The following is a 20,549-nucleotide window of genomic DNA, read 5'->3' on the forward strand; positions in this document are numbered from 1 at the left end:
TTCACGGTAATGTTCATTGAGTAGCCTGTAATTGATGCATGGTCTCAGAGAACCATCCTTCTTTTTAACAAAGAAGAATCCTGCAGCAGCAGGTGAGAAAGACTTTCGAATAAATCCTCGTTTGAGGTTCTCAGATACATATTCAGTCATGGCTTGAGTCTCGGGAAAGTAAAGAGAGTAAGTTCTCCCCAGAGGAATCTTCTTTCCTGGAATACGCTCAATGGAACAATCCCAAGGCGGTGGGGTAAAAGAATCTCAGTAGCAGTCTTGCTGAAGACATCCTTGAACATGGCGTACTCTGAGCGCAGCCCATGACTGATCTCAAAATGTGACATCTGTGGGGAGGGTATCAAAGCATCCATCTGTGCAGAGCGGACCCCAGGAGGTAATCTGGGCACGATGACAATCAAATTGGGGTGAATGGTCCCTTAACCAAGGTAATCCTAAAATTACAGGATTAACAGTCTGTGGAAGAACTAAAAAAGAGATCCATTCAAAATGGAGGAAACAACTTGCAGTCGTATAGGCCGAGTGGTCTGAGAGATAGATCCATTGGCCACTGTGTTACCATCCACCGCTATCAGAGCCAGGGGTTGCAATAAAGGCTCCAGGGGTAAGTTGTTAGCCGCTAAGGATGCAGAGATAAAGTTTCCCGCTGCCACTGAGTCCACAAAGACCTGGAAGGAAACCGGACCCTTGGAAGCATGAATGATGATGGGCTTCAAAACATTAGTCTTATCTTGGGAATAGGAGGAAGATGTTCTCAGCCCTAGACCGGCCTTCCCGACACCGACTAGGACCTTGCGTTTCCCGGTCTCTTGGGGCACTAAGACAGGATATGAGTAGGATCAGCGCAGTAGAGGCATAGATGGTTTCTAAACCTTCGTTCCCGCTCCTCCACAGTTAGACGAGAACGCCCGATCTGCATGGGCTCCTCAGAAAAAGTCAGTGGGTTTTGAAAAGTGGGAGCCAAGCATGGAATAGCCCGGCGAGACTGTTCTCGTTCCTGATTTCGCTCCAAAAATCGGATATCAACCTTGATGCATAAGGAGATGAGGTCATCTAGGTTGGCAGGTAAGTCCCTGGATACTAATTCGTCCTTGATCCGATCTGTCAGCCCCTGCCAAAAGGTTGCTACAAGGGCCTCATTATTCCATTTCAGTTCTGAGGCAAGAGTTCTGAAATGAACAGCGTACTGACCCACAGGGAGGCTTCCATGGCGTAACTTCAAAATACTGGAAGCTACAGAGGCAACCCGACCAGGCTCATCGAACACTTTTCTGAAGGTCTCAATGAAGGAGGATGAATTCTGTAACAGGGGATCATCATGCTCCCAGAGAGGTGAGGCCCAGGCTAGAGCGTGTTCCATGAGTAGTGAAATAATATATGCCACCTTGGCTCGTTCTGAAGAAAAATTCCCAGGTGATAATTCGAACTGGAAACAGCTGAAACAGAAGAACTGGCAACAGGGGGTGCGGAAGCAGCAGATACTCCAGGAGCAGTCAGAGTTCTTTGGAGGGTATCCAGTCGCATAGTCAATCCCTGAAGACACTGCAGGAGCTGAGTCTGATTAACCTCCTGTTGATCAACTCGGCGTCCCAGGTGCTGCAGGAGGTCAGCGGCAGAGAGGTCACCGGTGCCTTCGGCATTTGACATGGCCAGAGTATACTGTCACAATCACGAAGATGGAGTTGGTAATACCTGCCAGCAGTTGGCACTACCAAGTACGGAGGCGCGGAGTCTAACACGCCCCTGATTTTCACCAGGGACCCCCGCAAGGAGGTATGGACTTCGCTGCAAGGGACATGCAGGTCGCGGCCCTCAGTATCAGTTAGCTGGCGAGGTAACAAATGAGGCAGCGGTGACGGAACTCCAGGATGCAGCAGAATGAAGAATAGTCAGCAAGCCGGGTCAAAACCAGAGAGACTAACACAGCCAAATCAGGAGGAGGAGAATGGTCAGGAAGCCGGGTCAGTACCAATAATCACTCTAAGCTAAAATCAGGAACCAGAAGAGTAGTCCGGGACAAGCCGGGGTCAGAATCCAAATAGTTAATAATACAGGAACAAACGCTGGAGCAAGGCTGAAGACCAAATACTCTGGCAAGCAAATAAGCAAATAGTGTCAGTGAGCTCCATAAATAGAGAAAAGAGATCCTTGATAGGTGCTGCCACAATCGGCAGGAAAACCGCAACCAATCGCCTACTTGTTGCAGGGCGACGAACCATAGTGCCTTGCGCATGCGTACGGATGGTAAACAGGAACAGCTTTAAGTTACTAGCAACGGTTGCCAAGCTCGGCGTACGCATGCGAATAGAACGGTAATAGTGTCCCTAAGCAACGGGCACCCGTCTGGAGGCAGAAGCAGGACAGCACCTGACACCCCAACCTCTCCCCTCTTCGTTGGTAGGGGGAGCAGAGACCATTAACAAAATGTAAAAAAAACATTATTCACGTGACCGCAACGCTCCCAGACTCCTCTCTGCACCGTTCGCATTGAATGTCGGGCGTGACGTCATCGTGCCCGATGTTTAGTGAGGAGCGGCGCAGAGAGGAGTTGGCAAGAAGACAGAAGAGAAGAAAGAAGCCGATAGAAAAGGTAAGTGAAGGAACGGAAGCAAGGAGGTAGCATGGCAGAGGGAAGGGGGAATAAAGGCAGCATGGCAGAGAGTGAAGGGGGAGCACAGACAGCATGGCAAAGTGTGAAGTGGGGCCAAAGCAGAATGGCACAGAGTGATGAAGGGGGGCCAAAGCAGCATGGCACAGGGTGATAAAGGGGGGAGCAAAAGCAGTATGGCACAGGGTGATTAAGGGGGGCCAGTAGAAGGGGGGAGCAAAAGCAGCATGGCATAGGGTGATGAAGGGGGAGCCAGGAGTAGGGGGGTGGCAAAAGCAGCATGGAGGGCGCATGTGGGTCAGTACACATGTGTGATCATAATGAGGCACAATATGGTGGTTAAGGGGCACAGTAATGTGTGTGTGATGGCACAGCGGACTTGTGGCAATCTAATGTGTGTGTTTAGGTGGTGGCTAAATAATGGGTGCTATTTTGTTTGTAGGGTGAAGGTGAGGCAATTTTATATTGGGGACTATTACTTTAAGATGGGGTGGTTTTGGGACTATTAATTGATTGTGGGGCTGAGTTTGAGGAGCTACTTATTAAATGTGAATATGACTTATTTAATGGCAGTAACGGTTGTGGGAAAAATTTATATTTATTATACGTAAATGCGATTAATTTATTGCAGGGGCTGTCTGGAGGGAGGGAAATAGGTTTAATTAATGGGAATACTATTACTTTAATGTTGGGGCTGGAGGAAGGCCTAAGTATTAATTGTGGGTCCTATTGATTTAACGCCGGGGCTGGTTGGCATTTTGTAAATGTACCCATTATTTTTTTATTTTTTCCAAATAGGGCCCTCAACATTCAAGGACCCAGACAAGTCGCAACTAAAGAAACCAGCAGCCACAGGTGGTAAAAGTGACAAGAACAGGTAGGACAGTCTGTCAATCTAGTGCAGGCTTGGCTAACTTGTGGCATTCCAGGTGTTGGAAAACTACAAGTCCCAGCATACCCTCCAGCAATAAGCTGCTATATATTGGAAAAGCATGCTGGAACTTGTAGTTTCACAACACCTGGAGTGCCACTAGTTAGTCAAGCCTGGTCTAGTGGGACAATCCTGATTTTTGGTGACTGTTCTGCCCAATCTATGGCGCAGGTCAAGACTGTGTACTCTTTATATACACACTACATTCTTTATATACTACACTATGCTGCTAGCTGTCCTTCGTGGGCTGATCACTCCCCCTCTAGTGTCTGGTGTCTATGTTGGCTGGCCACACCCCCTCTGGTGGGCCCCTAGCGTTGCAGTCCTCCGGTGGGCCCTTCTGGCCCCAGTCCGACACTGCTTCTAGCTATCCCTCTCTTTTACTTCCATTTGTCTCACCTTCCCATCCCCAGGTTGTAGGAATATATGTGACATTAGGGAATAGAGGAGAATTCAGGTCTAAGTGCTCCACAGTGATGGAACATTTCCTGACTCACCCTACTCCATAATGGCTTCTAGATTAGGGGATAAATGTATCAAAGTGCGATTTGAAATTGCTGGAGATTTTATGCCCTTATATAGTAAACCGTGATTTATGAGTCCCAAATCCAATCTCCGGCAATGTGTGTCAATTTAAAAACACTTATCCCACTGGCGGTTTAGTCAAACTCAATCATTGGAAGTTTCACAGAGATATCACTGCCTTTTTTTTACATGTTTCTGATTGACTAGAAAGCTCCAACAACATGCTGTTAGAGCTATCTAGGCATTTTTAATATAACACGAGGCACAATACAACTTTTAACTATGAGGATAATCATGATTTCCTCTTTAGAGGAGCAACAATTATTATTATCTTACTGGGGCAAAATGATTTTATTAATAAATTAGTTGCTCACATTTCAAGTATAGTAATATGTAATTGCAAACTTTTAAAATGTATTATATTTTTAGGGTATACTAGCTGATTACCAGTGGGGCCATAATAATTTTTTTTCTAATGCGGCAACACTTGATATTTTCTGATGTGGACACCATTTAAAGTACATACTTGTGACACTACAAATTGCAGTATGCACATAGGCACAAGTGTATGCTATTACTTGTAGTGCCACAATTATATGGCCACTAATTTACTAATAAAATAGTTTTGCCCCCGTAAGATAATTAATAATAATTTTTGCCCCTCTAAACAGGAAATCAGAGTCTAGCAAAGGTTTTTGCCAGAGTCCCCTGCAAGGAGGTTTGGTCTTTTCTGCTTACCATGCAGGTTGCAGTTTTCTGAATGGTACCAGGCGAGACTGACAGAAGAAGTTGTTAGCCGACAAGGAGACCAGAATTGGAAGGCCAGGATAACTTGAAGGGTAACGGATACGGGATATCGGAATTAGCTGAGAAGCATATAGTGCTGGATACCGTGATCTGCTAAATAGGAACAGATACAGGATACCAGAATTAGTTGAGAAACAAAGAGCCCTGGATACCAGGACCTGCTGAATAGTAAAGGATACAGGATACCAGGATCCTCAAGGAATACACAAAATAACAGGAGCCATACTATCCAGCAGCTATCAGGCTAGCTGGACATGAAGATTTGGCACAATATTGCCACAACAGGTGATCTGGAGGATGAGGGAGTGAAAAGTAATCAGCCAATGACTGAACAGGGACAACCATAAAAGATGAGAGTATGCATGCCCATGAGTGGCCAGCATCGGAAGAGCGGAGGAGCCCGACAGAGGAGGTCAACCCTGCACACCGCACCCAGATAGGTAAGCAAGAGTGTTTGGCGCGTGACACTATGTCACAACTTGGCGCCAGGGGAGCTAGGCGTGTTCGTCATGACCAGCAGTTGACCGACACCTGGGGGCAAATGTATTAATCTGCGCGTCTTGCAAACTGCCGATATTCGTCGACTTTGCAGGGCAAATTTAAACTGGCAATGTGTTTAAAGGCAAAACTGATGCATGTCATATCTGTATGATTATCTGCCGCTCCTGAATCTATGGCACCCTGTAAATAAATTATAATAATAATCACACTATAATACGTTGAACTCTAATGACACATGGGGCATGATTCATTAATGCACGCAAAAGAATGTATTGTTCGTTTTTTTTTAAACGCACGTAAATCAGGATCCGTGTACAACTAGGCGCAGATTTAAAGATACGTCTTGATGAATACGGGTCTACGTCTGCTGTGGTGTAACAGACAATACACTACAGGATATGTCCAATACATATGTGGAATATAAAGTCACAAAAGAATGCACAGGAAAAAAAATTAATGTCACCTTTTTTGTCTCAATAAAATACATAAGATGTTAAGAATGTCTACTGTACACAAAATGCATTTTTACTAGAGATGGGCGGGCTCGGTTCCCCGAGAACCGAACCCGCCCGAACTTTGCCTATCCGAGTACTGAGCCGAGCAGGCTCGGTACTCTCCCGCCCACTCCGATTTCAAATCGAGGCCGAACGTCATTGTGACGTCGTCGGATCTCGGTTCTCGCAATATTTGAAAATTATAAATATCTGCCTCCACAGCAATCCATCGCCATTTAACAGCAGGGTGTAGTCACAGGCTGATTAGAGCAGGGACAGAGAATACAATCCTGATTACAATTGATAGAGAAGAGAGGAGGATAGAGGAGTCTTTTTTTTCAATATTTGGAACTACAAGTGCTTTTGGGGTGTCCCCCATTCTTATGCATTAATATTTCTGGCTGTCAAAAGTACTATTTTTCAGCAGACTAAAAATATAATATTTAGCACTCCCAAGTGCTTTTGGGGTGTTCCCCATTCTTTTGCATTAATATTTCTGGCTGTCAAAAGACCTGTTTGTCAGCAATCTGAAAAATAATTTTTAGCACTCCCAAGTGCTTTTGGGGTGTCCCCCATTCTTTTGCATTAATATTTCTGGCTGTCAAAATTCATATTTGTCAGCAGTATCTAAAACAATTTGTAGCACTACAAGTGCTTTGGGCTCAGAATGAATTCAAAGCAGTCCACATATGAGCAGAATGAGCAACCAGGTTCTGTCACCAGTCCTGATGGTAGTGTTCCCAGTATGTCATCTGGGCAAGGCGATGTCAAACTACACAGTGTTTTGAAATCAGTCAAAAAAACACACCCCAAAAAAAAATTTACTGTGTTGAAGCGAAAAAGAAGTGTAACTGAGGAAAAGTTGAGTGCCGATAAAAAAAAAATTGCCAACATGCCATTCTACACACGCAGTGGCAAAGAGAGAATGAGGCCCTCACCTTTCTCGATTAGTGGCAGATCCAAAAATGTTACCGAGCCTACAAGTGGTGCACAACTATTGTCACGCGTCAAAGCCGAGCTGCAAGATAACAGTAAGGCATTACAGGATAATGTTTGCTCTGAATCACAAATTACACCAATCCCTGTGGAGAGTCCATCCAACAGTGGGATGTCTAATCGTGAGCATTCTGTTAGTGTACCCATAAAGAGTGACCCTTTCAGCAGTTCTGCTGATGTGTGCCTGAACAGCCCGAGTGTAGCCGGTGATACACAAATTGAGGATGTCACTATGGAAATAGAAGAGGATGAGGGGGAGATTTGTGTAGGCGACGAGGGCGCTAATGAGGATGTTGAGGAGGATGAGGTTGTTTGTGTAAGTCCTGCACCAGTGGCAGCAGTTCTGGCACGTGTCAAGAAAAAGGGCATTGTCATGCCAGGCCATAAAACTAAAAAATACACTTCTTATGTGTGGAATTATTTCTAGCCCAATTCAGACAACTGTATAGCCATTTGTAGTGTATGTCAAGCCACAGTCAGTCGAGGGAGGGACCTTAACCATCTTGGAACCTCGTCTATGTTACGCCATTTGACGAGAGTTCATGGCAAAGTGTTGGGAAAAGCTGAGAGTTCTTCCAAAAAAATTACAAGCACTCCATCATCAGCTAGGACCCTCCAGTCACCGACATCCCGACGGCTACAAAATACACCCACCACACCATCCTCATCAATATCCTCAGTAGCGCTCGGAGTAAGCCCTGCATCCCACTTATTAAGGCTGGATGACTCCTGCCCTATTATTGATTCCTCTGAAGAAAGCGTTAGTCCCACTGCTGCTGCTGTTGCTGCTGCTGGGGTTGAATCGTCAGCCCAGAGGAAGGCCCAGAAAAAGAGCAGTTCTACATTTCAACAATTAACTGTGAAACAATCATTTGCTAGGGGAAGCAAATATGACAGCAGTCACCCAGTCGCCAAGCGAATCACAGACGCCATGGCTGCCATGTTAGTGTTAGATCTGCGTCCAATATGCACAATAAACGCAGCTGGTTTTTCACAGTTAATTGAGGTTTTGTGTCCGCGTTACAGAATTCCATCGCGACACCATTTTTCCCGTAAAGCTATTCCACAACTCTACCAAAAAGTGTGTACAAATGTAGAGATTGCGCTGAAAAATGCCATTCTGCCCACTGTCCACTTAACCACAGATATGTGGACAAGTGGAAGTGGTCAAACCAAAGACTTTATGACTGTGACAGCCCACTGGGTTGGTCATTCACCTTTACCAGCAGGAACAGCAGCAGCATGTACACCACTACGTAACATTTGTCACAGGCAGGCCACTCTTTGTATCACCGGCTTCACTGACAGGCATACAGCTGACAATTTGTTACGCAAACTAAGAGATGTGATTGATACATGGCTTATACCACTTGGACTCTCCCCAGGATATTTCATTTCTGATAACGCCAACAATATAGTGCGAGCATTACAGCTGGGTGATTTCCAGCACATTCCCTCTTTTGCTCACACCATCAACTTGGTGGTGCAGAGCTTCCTAGAAAATAACCATGAAGTGCTGGAGATGCTTTCGGTGGCCCGTAAGATTTCATGCCATTTCAGGCATTTTGCCACAGCATGTAGGAGATTGCAACAGCTCCAAGAGCAGTTTAACTTGCCCTGCCACCAACTTAAGCAGGAGGTGGTAACTAGGTGGAATTCCACCCTGTACATGCTGCAGAGGATGGAGGAACAGCGCAAAGCCATGCAAGCGTATTGCACAAGCCATGGCATTGGGAAAGGAGGGGGCATGTATTTCACTCTTGCACAGTGGGGAATCCTTTCAGTCCTGTGCAAGGTGCTGAAACCATTTGAAGTTGTCACGTGTGAAGTGAGTGCAGATTGTGCTTGTTTGAGCCAAGTCATTCCTTTAATTAGACTATTGGAAAAGCAGCTTGAGAAACTGAAGGAGGAGATGAAATCAATCAATTCCGCAAAGTATGTTGGCCTTGTCGATCAAGTACTTCATTAGCTTCACAATGATCCTCGAGTTATTAAGATCTTGAACTCGGATCAGTACGTTTTGGCCACTGTGCTTGATCCAATGTTTAAGACCTACATTGAGTCTTTGCCTCAAAATGAAAGAGATGTGAACTTTTGCAAGGAGCTATTGCTCAGCAAGTTGGCCACTGAACTGGGCCTCGACTTGACGACGTGTCCTCCTTCACTTTCTCAAGCTGCTGCTGCTCGTAAAAATGTAAATTTACCAAAAAGAAGCTGGGAAGACGCAGGGGGCAGACCAGAACAATTTAACATCTGGGGGTAAATGTATCAAGCTGAGAGTTTTCCGGCGGGTTTGAAAATCCAATCAGATTGTAGCTATCATTTATTTAGTGCATTCTTCAAAATGACAGCTAGAATCTGATTGGTTGCTATAGGCAACATCTCCACTTTTCAAAACCTGCCGGAAAACTCTCAGCTTGATACATTTACCCCCCGGGCTGGTTTGAAGGATTTTTCCAAAAAATGTGTCACCTTGCCCATAACTCCATCCAATACGAGTATAAACATGCAAAGGATGGTGGAGGATTATTTTCAAGAGGAAATTGATATGGAAATGTCAGACAGTCCCTTTCCTTACTGGGCGGAAAAGCAGGCCATTTGGAAACCCATGTACAAACTTGCTTTGCAATACTTAAGCTGCCCACCCTCCAATGTGTACTCTGAACAGCCGGGAACTTAGTCAGTAATCGCCGTAAAAGGTTACTTCCCAAAAATGTGGAGAAAATGATGTTTACAAAAATGAACTCAATCTTCCACGAGGAAGGTCTTCACCATCAAAGACATCCAAGCACTGACTGTTCTCTAATGGCGGATTCAAGCGTCGATGAATTGATAGTCTGTGATGATGACGTACACACTGATGAGGGTGAGGATGAAGCTCCAGATGATGACGACAACATCTTTTTAAAACTTTCTATTTAAGTCTAGGGTGCAATCTACCCCCAAAGAGGAAAGGGACTTGGGGCATTTCCATATCACGTACTGTCTTGAAAGGCTGCTGTTTTGGCAATTTCTCATTATGGGTATGGTGTCATACACACTGACCCCAAACTGCCTTTGTCCATTTCAATTAATATTGTACAGTCTATAACGGCTGAATTTTTTTGTATTTTCTACAAGTGGAGGGGGGCCTAGAGAGACAGAAACCAAACTGCCTTTGTCCATTTCAATTAATATTGTACAGTCTATAACGGCAGAATTTATTTGTATTTTCTACAAGTGGAAGGGGGCCTAGAGAGACAGAAACCAAACTGCCTTTGTCCATTTCTTTACATATTTAACTATAAGTGTAGGGTGTAATATACACCCAAAGACAATGGCTGCATTGCCAATATGCATAGATGGAGAGGAAGACAATCTGGTTTGTGTGTAGAATTAATGAAGGCCTACCTACCAGGAATTAAACTGTTTTTTTGCTAATTTATTAGCTTTACAATTACATTACTTATCAAAGAAACAGGTGGAGCACTAAATTTGGTTATTTTATGCACAAAAACATTGATTTTCCAACAAAATAGCAAAACAAAACCAAACAAAACCAAAACCAAAACACGCAATCGCGGTTTTGCAAAACCAAAACTAAAACACGACGGTAATCCAGATCCAAAACCAAAAACAAAACACGAGGGTCAGTGCAGAGCCGGATTAACAATAGGGCTAAAGGGGCTACAGCCCAGGGGCCACGGGCAGCTGGGGGGCTCGCCGACATTTATCGGGTCTCTGACTGTCACTTGTTCAAGGAAAATGGTAGGCAGCTAACAGCAAATGTTATGCTGTTAACTGCCTGCTGTCACTGTAGGACTTACCGCGTAATTGCTACAGGGAGTGGAACAACAGAAGGAGGTAAGTTCACGGGGGGCCCCTCACAGTATCCTTAGCCCGGGGGCCTCCCTTCCCTTAATCCGACCCTGGGTCAGTGAGCATCTCTAATTTTTACAGTTGTTCCTGGCATATGTTCTAGCTTGCATACGACCGTCATGACTATCACTCAACACTTAAACCAGACCTGTAGCTGGTGCAAGTGATAGGACAGAAAAACACGTAGCTTTGAGATGCCCAAAGCTTGAATTGGGCACTTGAGCTTGGCACACCCTTACTTTACATTGACTACGTGCATAGGCCCATTCCCCTCCCCGTTCCGCCCATTAAATCGTAGACTGTAGTAAGGGTCCTTTGCGCTCGGCGATGAACTGGGCGTTGCTGCGTTCTCTGGCATATAGTTTCCAAGTGAACAAAACGGGGCTGATATAATAAACAAATGTTAAAAAAGCCTTTAATATCACTTAGATAATTCAGACCAACAAAACAAAGGCAGAGCATGTAATGTTGGTGATTAAAGCTTTGCAAAACACTTCGAATTAAGCTGGTTTCGTATCTGTTATTCTATGCAAGATATAATACTTAAAAAAGCGCTAATTCAAAATAAATGAGATCCTGCCTAAACTATAAACCTTATATACTAAAATGTAAAAAATCTCAGTAAATAATGTGAAGCAAAAATAGCAGACACATCTGTCTATAATAAGTCCTATAATGGTCTACACAGAAATCATGTTTTCCTCCACCATAATGTCCCTATCGACCAGCTACAGCAATTTACACCAAAACACATCTCCACCTCCTCCACTACTCAGTCACATGACGGCAACTACAGCTCTTTCTTCAGCGGTTATCACATGACCGTTAGTAGGAGTCATATGACCTAGGAGAAAACATTTTAAATAATGGAGGGTGTGCAGTTTTGTTTTATTGCGTCCCGATTGCAGCCGTTACAAAGAAGAGAGATATGACTATTGGTTATCTATGCGGCTTTAGAATATATAGGCATCTACAGACCTTATATAGAAAACAGCTGCTCACTTACTCCTGTAAACATGTCATTGGAAAGTGTGACGCCCCCTATATGAAGATTGTGCTGGCCTAGCAGATTTATCTCTTTTACTGCTTCTTTCCTGACTCAGCCTATTCTACTTAGATAAATAGGTGAGAGTGCAGTGAGGCTGTAAGACACAGGCAGAGGGGGAGAAGGGGCGGTCTAGAAACAGACAATTAGCCTGAGAGGTTGCTTGGAAGTGTATTCTACAAAGGAGAGCTAGGAGAGCGGAGCTCATCAAGATGACTCTGAAGTTCGAACGCTCAGAAATCGCGCAGTGTGACGGTCCCAGTATGAGGTCCGCACTGTCAGATCTGTACCTAGAAACTCTACTACAAAACAGAACGGCAACACAGGTAAAGGGGGTGTCTGGCTGCAAATATGGGAAGCGATGCTCTGTCGCCTAGATGTGTGATAATCTGCAGATTGATCTTTGCTCCGTCTTATCACTGCGTCAATACTAATGAATCAGCGAGTTTGAAGTGCAACAGAGATAAGGAACATTTTGTATGAGTATGGGATTTTAAAGGTGGGGGTGAAGATATACTTTTGTGCGTTATTAACTCATACTTGTCAGTACACTCATTGTCTGCTGTCACTGGTGTCTTCTTTACAGACTTTCACCTCCAGTCCTAGTGTTATGACTGAAGAGTTTTACACAAATGGATCTGCAGCTCCCGGATGTCCTGAGGAAAAGAAGAGAGTTAGACTAGTGCAATTTGAAAGAGAGACGGAGGAGCCGATGGTGAGTCATAGGTATCGTTATGGGAGAATAATGGGGGGGGGGGGGGGGGATCAGTCTATGTGAAGATGGCAAGAAAGTGCAGCAAAATGCAGGGCTTCAGGGTAAATCAAGAATAGGCATTAGAGTAGCTTAAAAATAACATTGGTGATTTTGGAAAAGTTAAGGTTGATGGTCAAGTACAAATTGATGTATGCCTGAAGAATAAAAGACATTGTGTTATACTGTGAAATACAGAACAGTATAAGCAAAAGTTCCATGACAGGTTTTAAGATTTTTTTCTATTTATTTATTTTATCTTTTATTGTAAACATCATTTGTTAGGTAGCAGGGCACAAACTGTTGTTCTAGACTCTGAAATGTTCCCTGCAGTATTTTCACCATTGCAAACTGTATATATAAAAAAAAAATCTGGTATGCTGCTGAAATAGGACGGTAGCGTAAAATGTTTGGATTCCATTTAGTTAGAGATCACTGCTTTTCATTGAAGATATAATAATTTGGTGATCTGGCTTAGGGCTTGGAGCAATGTATATCTATACTTCAATACTGCAGCTTAAAAAAGTGTGTATCTGTGCCTGAACCAACCTTGCCCAAAATTGTATCTGGTAAGGGGTGTTTTCATAGCAAGCCGCCACAAGGAAACCCATATTGATAAATGCAAGCATTTTAGAGGAGTCCAATTCTTCAGGGCTGTATAGAGGGGTTGCAACAGTTAGCTTTCAGAAAGCAGCAAATCTACAGAGTTGTCAGGAAAGAGTTCCAAGTAATGCCACACATCCATTATAGCAAAGAGTAGAGCATGTGTATTGCCACTTCTTACTTTGAAGACCTGTCACCTTTATATGGACAGGAAAAAGAGGCAGGCTTAGCTATCCCTATAATTCAGGGGTATTTCCCCACTGAAAATCTTAGACTGTTATGTGCACCCATAACGGCACAAAGCTGGCAGGCAGCTTCCCACTTCCTGCCATTGTCATTAGCTGTGAAACCAGAGGTGACCGTGCAGGCAACACATTGCATATAAACACTGAGAGGTCCTGGAGGTGAGTCCTGCACTGAGCCCATGGAAAGTATTTGGTATAGGGCCATAGAATATGCCTCTAATGGTACTGTGTCCTCCCAGGGCAGCCCAGTAAGCTGGTAATGTATTAAACAGGATCACCTAATCTGCTTCACACAGTTTCCTTGTTTCTTTCTTAAAAGGGGAGGTGCTGCAGTTATGACACCATCTAGGGTTAAAATAAAAAATATAAGTTACTGTAGCTCTATGCTGGTAACAAAGGGATTAATTATGCTAGATTGGCAGTCTCATCTGACCATCTTCCCTTTTCTAGCATTTTACTATGGTCAGAGTCCTGTCCACAATGGATTCTCACACTAAGCCAAGTGGGATGGCTCTTTTATTGTTCTTAGATAGGACACGGATAGCCCAACTCCCTAGGGGGTATAGCAGATGTAACATCCCTTTCAAATTACAAAATGGACATTAGCTATAGAGTTCAGTATGTCATATAAGAGTTTCAATGCATCAAAGGAATAGTTCATTATTCTTCCTTCAGTGTCTGTGTTTATTAGTGGGATTAAGCTAACATAAGACATATTTCAAACATAGATACAAATGCCTTAGATAAATTACTGGAATATAATATCCCCAAAACTTAATATGTTCACATTTCATATTTATCTGTGTGTACATTTTTGACTGGTTGGAGGTAAAATCATATTTCTATATAAAATATTACGGGCATGATCACATTTATGTACCTTTCGAACAATAAAACCTTGGTTTTTACACGGGCCCCATTTTATCTAAACCCATCCCTGGTCATCCCCTTCTGTTTTCCCAGGAAAGGCATAGCTAAGTGCGTACACAATGTTCATTTTATTTATGAAGCAATCCTCCATGCCAGGATTCCTCGTTGGTGTGGCGCAATAAAGAGTCAGGGCAATTAGTGTATAGCTATCATACCACTCACTCCCTGCCCTCCATTCCTTTTGTGTATTTTTTTTTTTTACAGTCAGATTACTTGGTCTGATGCACCTCCCAATATTGTCACCGGTATCCTAATTCAAATGCAATGACATCAGCATTTTCACCTGAAAGTGATGTAGATGCTTGCTTTTGAAGTGTTGGATAGCTACTGCTTGAAGTAAGGAGGGTTAGTAAGGCCAGCGAGATTATCCTGCAGGTTTGCTGGTGCACCACAGCTTAGATATAATATCAACCTTCCTTTCTTCTAATGGGCTACTCTTCTTCCATCCTTTGCCTCTCCATTAAAGCTCTACAGTGACTGTTGAGAATGTTTTTAAGGTACCTTTACACAGTGAGATTTAAAGGTTACTTACACATTAATTTAAATTTACTTTTATTTCAGAAGGAAAAAAACATCTCCAATTGTGGATTCTTAGAGTGTTTGCCATTCTAAGAATCCACAAGAGTATAAATTGCGAGAAGCAATTTTACACTTAAGGCCACATACCCACTGACATTTTTATATTTTATAATGCATTATAAAATTATTTGTAGGCATTCTTGATGCACTTACCTATGGAAAACTTGAATGCAACCCTAGTAAGGCGACACCAGGAACAATGGCTTCTATTGTCGGACATGTTAAGTGTGTTTTATTCCAGATAAAAGCTTGTAAAATTAATTTAAATGTCATTGGGTATGTCTCCAGCTAGGAAGAGTGGACGCAAAAAATATTTTGGTCGTACAAGAGACACAAACATGAGACATAACGAGGAGAGGAAAAGTAAGTCTTGGCAATGAGAATGGGAGGAGGTAATGAGTGGGGGGGGGGGGAGTTGAAGGTCAGATGCAGAGTGGATGTGCTGTGGTGTATCTCGTGACTAGGTCAGAAATGTATGGAGGGGAAGAGTTGCTGAAGGCTTTGACATTAAGGATGAGCAGTTTAAACTTAATTTGTGAGGCAAAGGGAAGCCAGAGAAGGAACTGAGGGTGATGGAGGGAGGTGGACCTGAAGTGAGGCGATTTCATGGTCAATTGTGTCTTTAAAGTAAGTGGTACAGTTTTAGGCTCTGAGTAATGAAGAGACAGGTGATGAAGTAAGACAGAAGCAAAATGACTGTGACCAAGAGACAGTGGGGTTGTTAGACTGGTTAGAGATAAGGGATTGAAGTAGGACTGTTTGAGAATATAATAGGATGAAAAGGTGAATGTTAAAGTGGATGATGTCAGTATCTGAGCTGCATTAACTCAATTTGCATTCCGCAGAGTGGGAGCACTTTTTTAAAGGTGGTATGTCTGTGGGGATGCACCAGGGTTGGGTGTGACTATGGCTAAGGTGGTTAGTTTGGGCTGCATCATTAAGGGTTTTAGAGAGAGAGGTGTTGAAGAAAATGACTGCAGTGTTGGGACAGAATTGAGTAGAAATGGGAGTGAGAGAAGTTCTTGAGAGGTGGAGAAGAGGATATAGTCAAGGCCATGAAGGGGTCACTGAGTGTGCACAACTTTTGACAGCGATGGAAAGGAGTTTGTGATCAGAGAGGGGTAAGTCTGAATTGTAGATGTTTGAGAGGTCACAAAAGCAGGAGAAGATTATGTCGAGGGAGTGACCCTCCTGGTGGGTGGAAGACTTTGTCCATTGGGAGGGGCCATAAGGAGGAGGTGAGCATGAAGACTTTTGAGGCGGCAATACTGGTGGGTATATCAATGGGGATGTTGAAATCCCAGAGAATAAGTGTGGGGAAGTCAGCAAAGAGGAAGCGAGAAAGCCAGGCAGCAAAGTTGTTGAGGAATTGAAAGGTTCCTCAATTAAGTCTCACCATCTTGTCTTTGAAGCATGTCACAAGCCTTTGTATGAGGATTATAAAGGGGCTTTGTGTGTAGATTGTATTCCTGAGTCCAAAAAAGCCACTGTTCAGCCTCCTGAAACCGTTCCTGGGTGGTAAGATCGATGCAGGGCACTTATGTCCCTAGAGTAGATTTATATGCTATGCAGGGGCTGATGAAATCCAGATAGATCAGATGTGTGGACCTGGATGATCTACAGTTTGGTCCTTCCAAGGAGTCCTTGGGTTCTTTTTATTGAAGGTCCTGAAGGGACCTTCAATAAAGGGTCATTTAGCAGAGTCAGGGGATATAGGGAAGATCCCAATTCATTCAATCCTGATGTTGTGAATGTCCTCCTTTAAACATATTACCAAAATCATTGGGATATATGATTCTCCAGTCCCATTCCTCTCCAGGATTCCCTATTTTCATTAGTGGAAACAGTGTTTCTAGTGCACTGGTTATTGAAGATCTCATTAATAAGGGAATGGGAGCAGGTGGACAGGCATCAGGCTTAAATTTAAGAGACTTAGAAATGTTGTCATACTGGGAAGGATATATGCAGTTAAGTTGTGTTTGGTATCTAAAATTGATACTGCTGTAGAGTCCCTTGACTAGGACCAGCATTATGCTGTAAAATGGAGCCATACTATGGATAGGAAAATGTGAAGTTCTTTGTAAATGGCTTTCCTTGGGCACTGTACTTTGTCTGTTTTGGCTATGGCCTCACCAGGGCACTTGTATGGAGTATGGATTGTTACCCTGGGCAAGGATGTGCAAGAGAAGATCAACAGACAACATTTAGTTTATTTAATTTTTTTCAGTAATAGTTTTTATTGAAAATTTTTCATTTACATGGTATAAAAAAACATTGAAATGTAGGGAAGGAGGGAGGGTAGGAGTATTATAGTAGACTTAACAACATGCAATTTAGGAACGCAATGACAATATTTAATTTGGTATCACACAGAAAGTTAAATAGTTATTGAGATGAGGGCAATAATGAATTTGAGGTATCTTGTAGGATAGGGTCTGTGGATATAAACTCTTTCCAGGCGAACCATATCAAATGGGGGGGAAGAAGCAGAGGTATATGGAACAGCTAGAGTTTTCATATCCCAGCTCAACTGAACTTTGGTTATTACCCAACGGTGGGAGAGATCAGGTTCTCCAGGCTTGAGCAATCGCCACCCTAGTGGCTATAAGTATGTGGCTGACTACATATATTGATTCCCTGAGGACAATTGAGGAGGGAAAATATGTAGGAGAGCCACCTCTGTGGTAAAGGGGACCAGGGTCTTAATGACCTGGGATATCGTGGTAAATACTGCATCCCACAGGGTATGGGCAATGGGACAGCTCCAGAAGATATGTAGCATATCACCTGTCGCTCCACAATTTCGCCAACAGGCCTTGGACTGTACTGGCCACATCTTGTGGAGTCTACCTGGGGTTAAATAGTCTGTGGATTTGTTTATAGAACATCTTTTAGTGGTTCAGACACTTTGACATCTGGTAGGCATTCTGAAAACTAGGTCACATTGAGTGTCATCTAATACTAGGTTCAGGTCTCTCTCCCAAGCACGTTGGGAGGAGAGGAGAGCTTTGCTTGTTCCCCTTCAGAATTGAGAAATGTGTATCGGATAGATATGGCAGCCCTATTGGCTCCTGTCATCATTCTAGCAAAAAGAAGTGGAGGTGGTTGTTTTGAGCGTAAAGAGGTTAGCCAGTGCCAGACGTGTGGGTATTTGTAGAAGTCCTAGTTCACTATCTGAAATTGATCTTGTAATTTCAAAAAAGACAAAATAGTCTGGCGTGAGAATAGAGATTTAATAGTGGTGATGCCTTTAGTATACCATATATTTAGATTGAGATATGGAATAAGTTTCACTAAGGCGTGTATAGATAAGTTAAAAGTAGGAAGGGTCATAGTTTCTGTATTCTTCAGGGCCTTATTCCACACTTGTAATGCATCCCTTGTGAGTCTTTTCTGTAGAACGAGAGGCTGCACATAAACATGAAATTAAGGCAGTATGGCATGCGATACAGCACTTTCAGCTATATATATATATATATATATATATATATATATATATAATAATAATCTTTCCGACATTGGGGCTATAGTAGTGGGTGTGGAGTTTAGGCACTTATCAACTTCTTTGATCTTCACTCTCCTCCCCTACTATGCCCCTCCTCTCATGTGGATACATCAGTTTTTTAAAGTGTCTAGGAGTTAGGACACTTTGGTATAGGCTCCTGCCTATACTTAGTTTAGTTTAGGTTTTTATTTTACATTTTTTCTTTAGGTGCTGCGCAGGGATCGTTCCTAGGACCCAGAGGGGTGAACAGCCTGGCGGCTTCCTTCACTCTGGGTTCCTGCGAAAGGTAAGCAACAACTGAGACTCGTTTACCTTGCACCTCTTGCTGGCAGTCATCCCCTAGACACAAGCTTTCAGCCAGGATTGCATTTTCTTTTTGGCCATTAGGGCTTTAGGTGCCCCACATAAGAGTTGCCTTTATTATTACATTTGGGCACATTATTAGTAGTCGCGTGGGGGAGATGCAGGGATCCACCTCCCCCTGTTGACGGACATGCCGGCAAGCCCGCTCCCCCTAGACTGCGAGCATCACTCTCCTTAGGAGGCGATACTTGCAATGGAGGGGAGAGCGCACACGCTGCCTGAGCACTGTAGTACAGCATGTGTGCGATAGACGCCGACAGCCATACTTGTTATGTGCTGATTGGCTTTACAGAGATGCGGCCTTTTTGGGGGCGGATCTGGAGGAGGAACTTCCCTCCACCCCCTCTTCCTGTTTTCTGGCACGGATGTTGCCATATTGGGATACACATCGTTTGGCTGCATGCTACTCATCTCCTCTGCCTCTGACTGGTATCGTTCCTCTGTTTTTAATGTTAATCTCTATTAAGTGTCATTGAATGCCTGTTTTGAGCTGTTCACTAACAGACTATTGAGCACTCTACAGGGATTGGTGTGTTTTTACAAGTTTTGTGACCTAGTATATAGACTTGGTGTACAATCTTGCGGTGCTGTGTATAGACACTATTGTTCAGACAAGTCATCTCTGTGGATTGTGTTATCAGTTTATTTAAACCTGTAATACATTTCAAATATGTCTGGCAAGGGGACCACCAAACGTAAGGTATCCGCTGGCGTGTCTTCAGAAAGACTGATTATCTTTTTGTCTTTCCTGTAGGACCTTGTCAAGGGCATAATTCATCCAAACATACTCCTGCAATGTGTATGGGGGATGTCATTGCACAGGTGTGACAGGATGGACCGCCTATGCCACCCTATCTGTTGTTGCTGTGAACCAGCTGAGCTTACTTTGCCACCATTCCCTTTCATTATCCCAAATGCACCCTCTAACCAGAAGTAGGAGGGGCTTACAAATGCTGCCACCACTGGGCTCCTTGTAGGCATCCAGTACCGGGTTCCTTCTGGGTAACTGTCACTGCTAGGGTTACCCCTCGCTAGTACACCTGGGCTGGTACCCCTGGTGATCCACTCACAGCAACACTATGAATCAGGGTGGCTGTGGGTGGATCCCCCCTGGCCTATCACACTGGCTAGAGTTGCTGGGTAGCGGGCAGAGTGGTGGTGCTGGGAAGCTGGGTCCAAACCTTAGACAGCCAGAAGATGGATTTGATTTTGAGTCTAATCTGTAGGTCACAGGATTTTCAGCATGGAAGACCTTTTCAAACAGGTCTTTGAAGCAAGTGATGTTTATTTGCAGTCACACTGATTGAAGGTACTAGTGATCAGGTCAGATGGAACAAGAATGATGATGCATTTCAGTGTACAAGGTCTCTTTTTATTCTGTTTGGATACAGCCTCACAGGGTAAGCTAGCCCCCTGAGGTCTGAGTTATTTTTAGTATCGGGATACAATATGTTTACCCAAACCTGGATTTATATGCAATGCAAAGCTAACAATATTTACACTACTCTGTTTTGTGCTAAAACTCGATGCTTGCATTACCTGAAATGCAGCCATGCCAGACAGCGGCACCCTGCTGGGTATACAGGCTAAACAGGTGTTTATCACTTCACATAAATAGTTACTTAGCATTTTCTGCTATCAGCAAACAGACTTCCTCTAGCAAAGTTACAAACCCAAACAATGACACTTCCATACATAACACATCCCAATGTAACAGGATAAGTGCATTTCAAATTATACATTGGTGCCAGTCACAACAAGCTTACATGGAAAAACAAATGTCTGGCTGATTGTAGTAG

The 20,549-nt window shown here is 43.5% G+C and overlaps 1 protein-coding gene across 1 annotated transcript in view; it reads left to right on the top strand.

The window, feature by feature from the left end:
• Positions 1–11,573: 11,573 nt before the first annotated feature.
• MPP1 (MAGUK p55 scaffold protein 1) overlaps positions 11,574–20,549 on the top strand; it is a 35,635-nt gene continuing 26,659 nt past the window's right edge. The window contains exons 1-2 of the mRNA XM_075184690.1: positions 11,574–12,100; positions 12,361–12,489. Coding sequence (XP_075040791.1) covers positions 11,987–12,100; positions 12,361–12,489 — 243 coding nt within the window. The 5' untranslated portion in view covers positions 11,574–11,986. The remainder of the gene's footprint in view (positions 12,101–12,360; positions 12,490–20,549) is intronic.

This window comes from Mixophyes fleayi, chromosome 9, assembly GCF_038048845.1.
Source record: "Mixophyes fleayi isolate aMixFle1 chromosome 9, aMixFle1.hap1, whole genome shotgun sequence".
NCBI lineage: Eukaryota > Metazoa > Chordata > Amphibia > Anura > Limnodynastidae > Mixophyes > Mixophyes fleayi.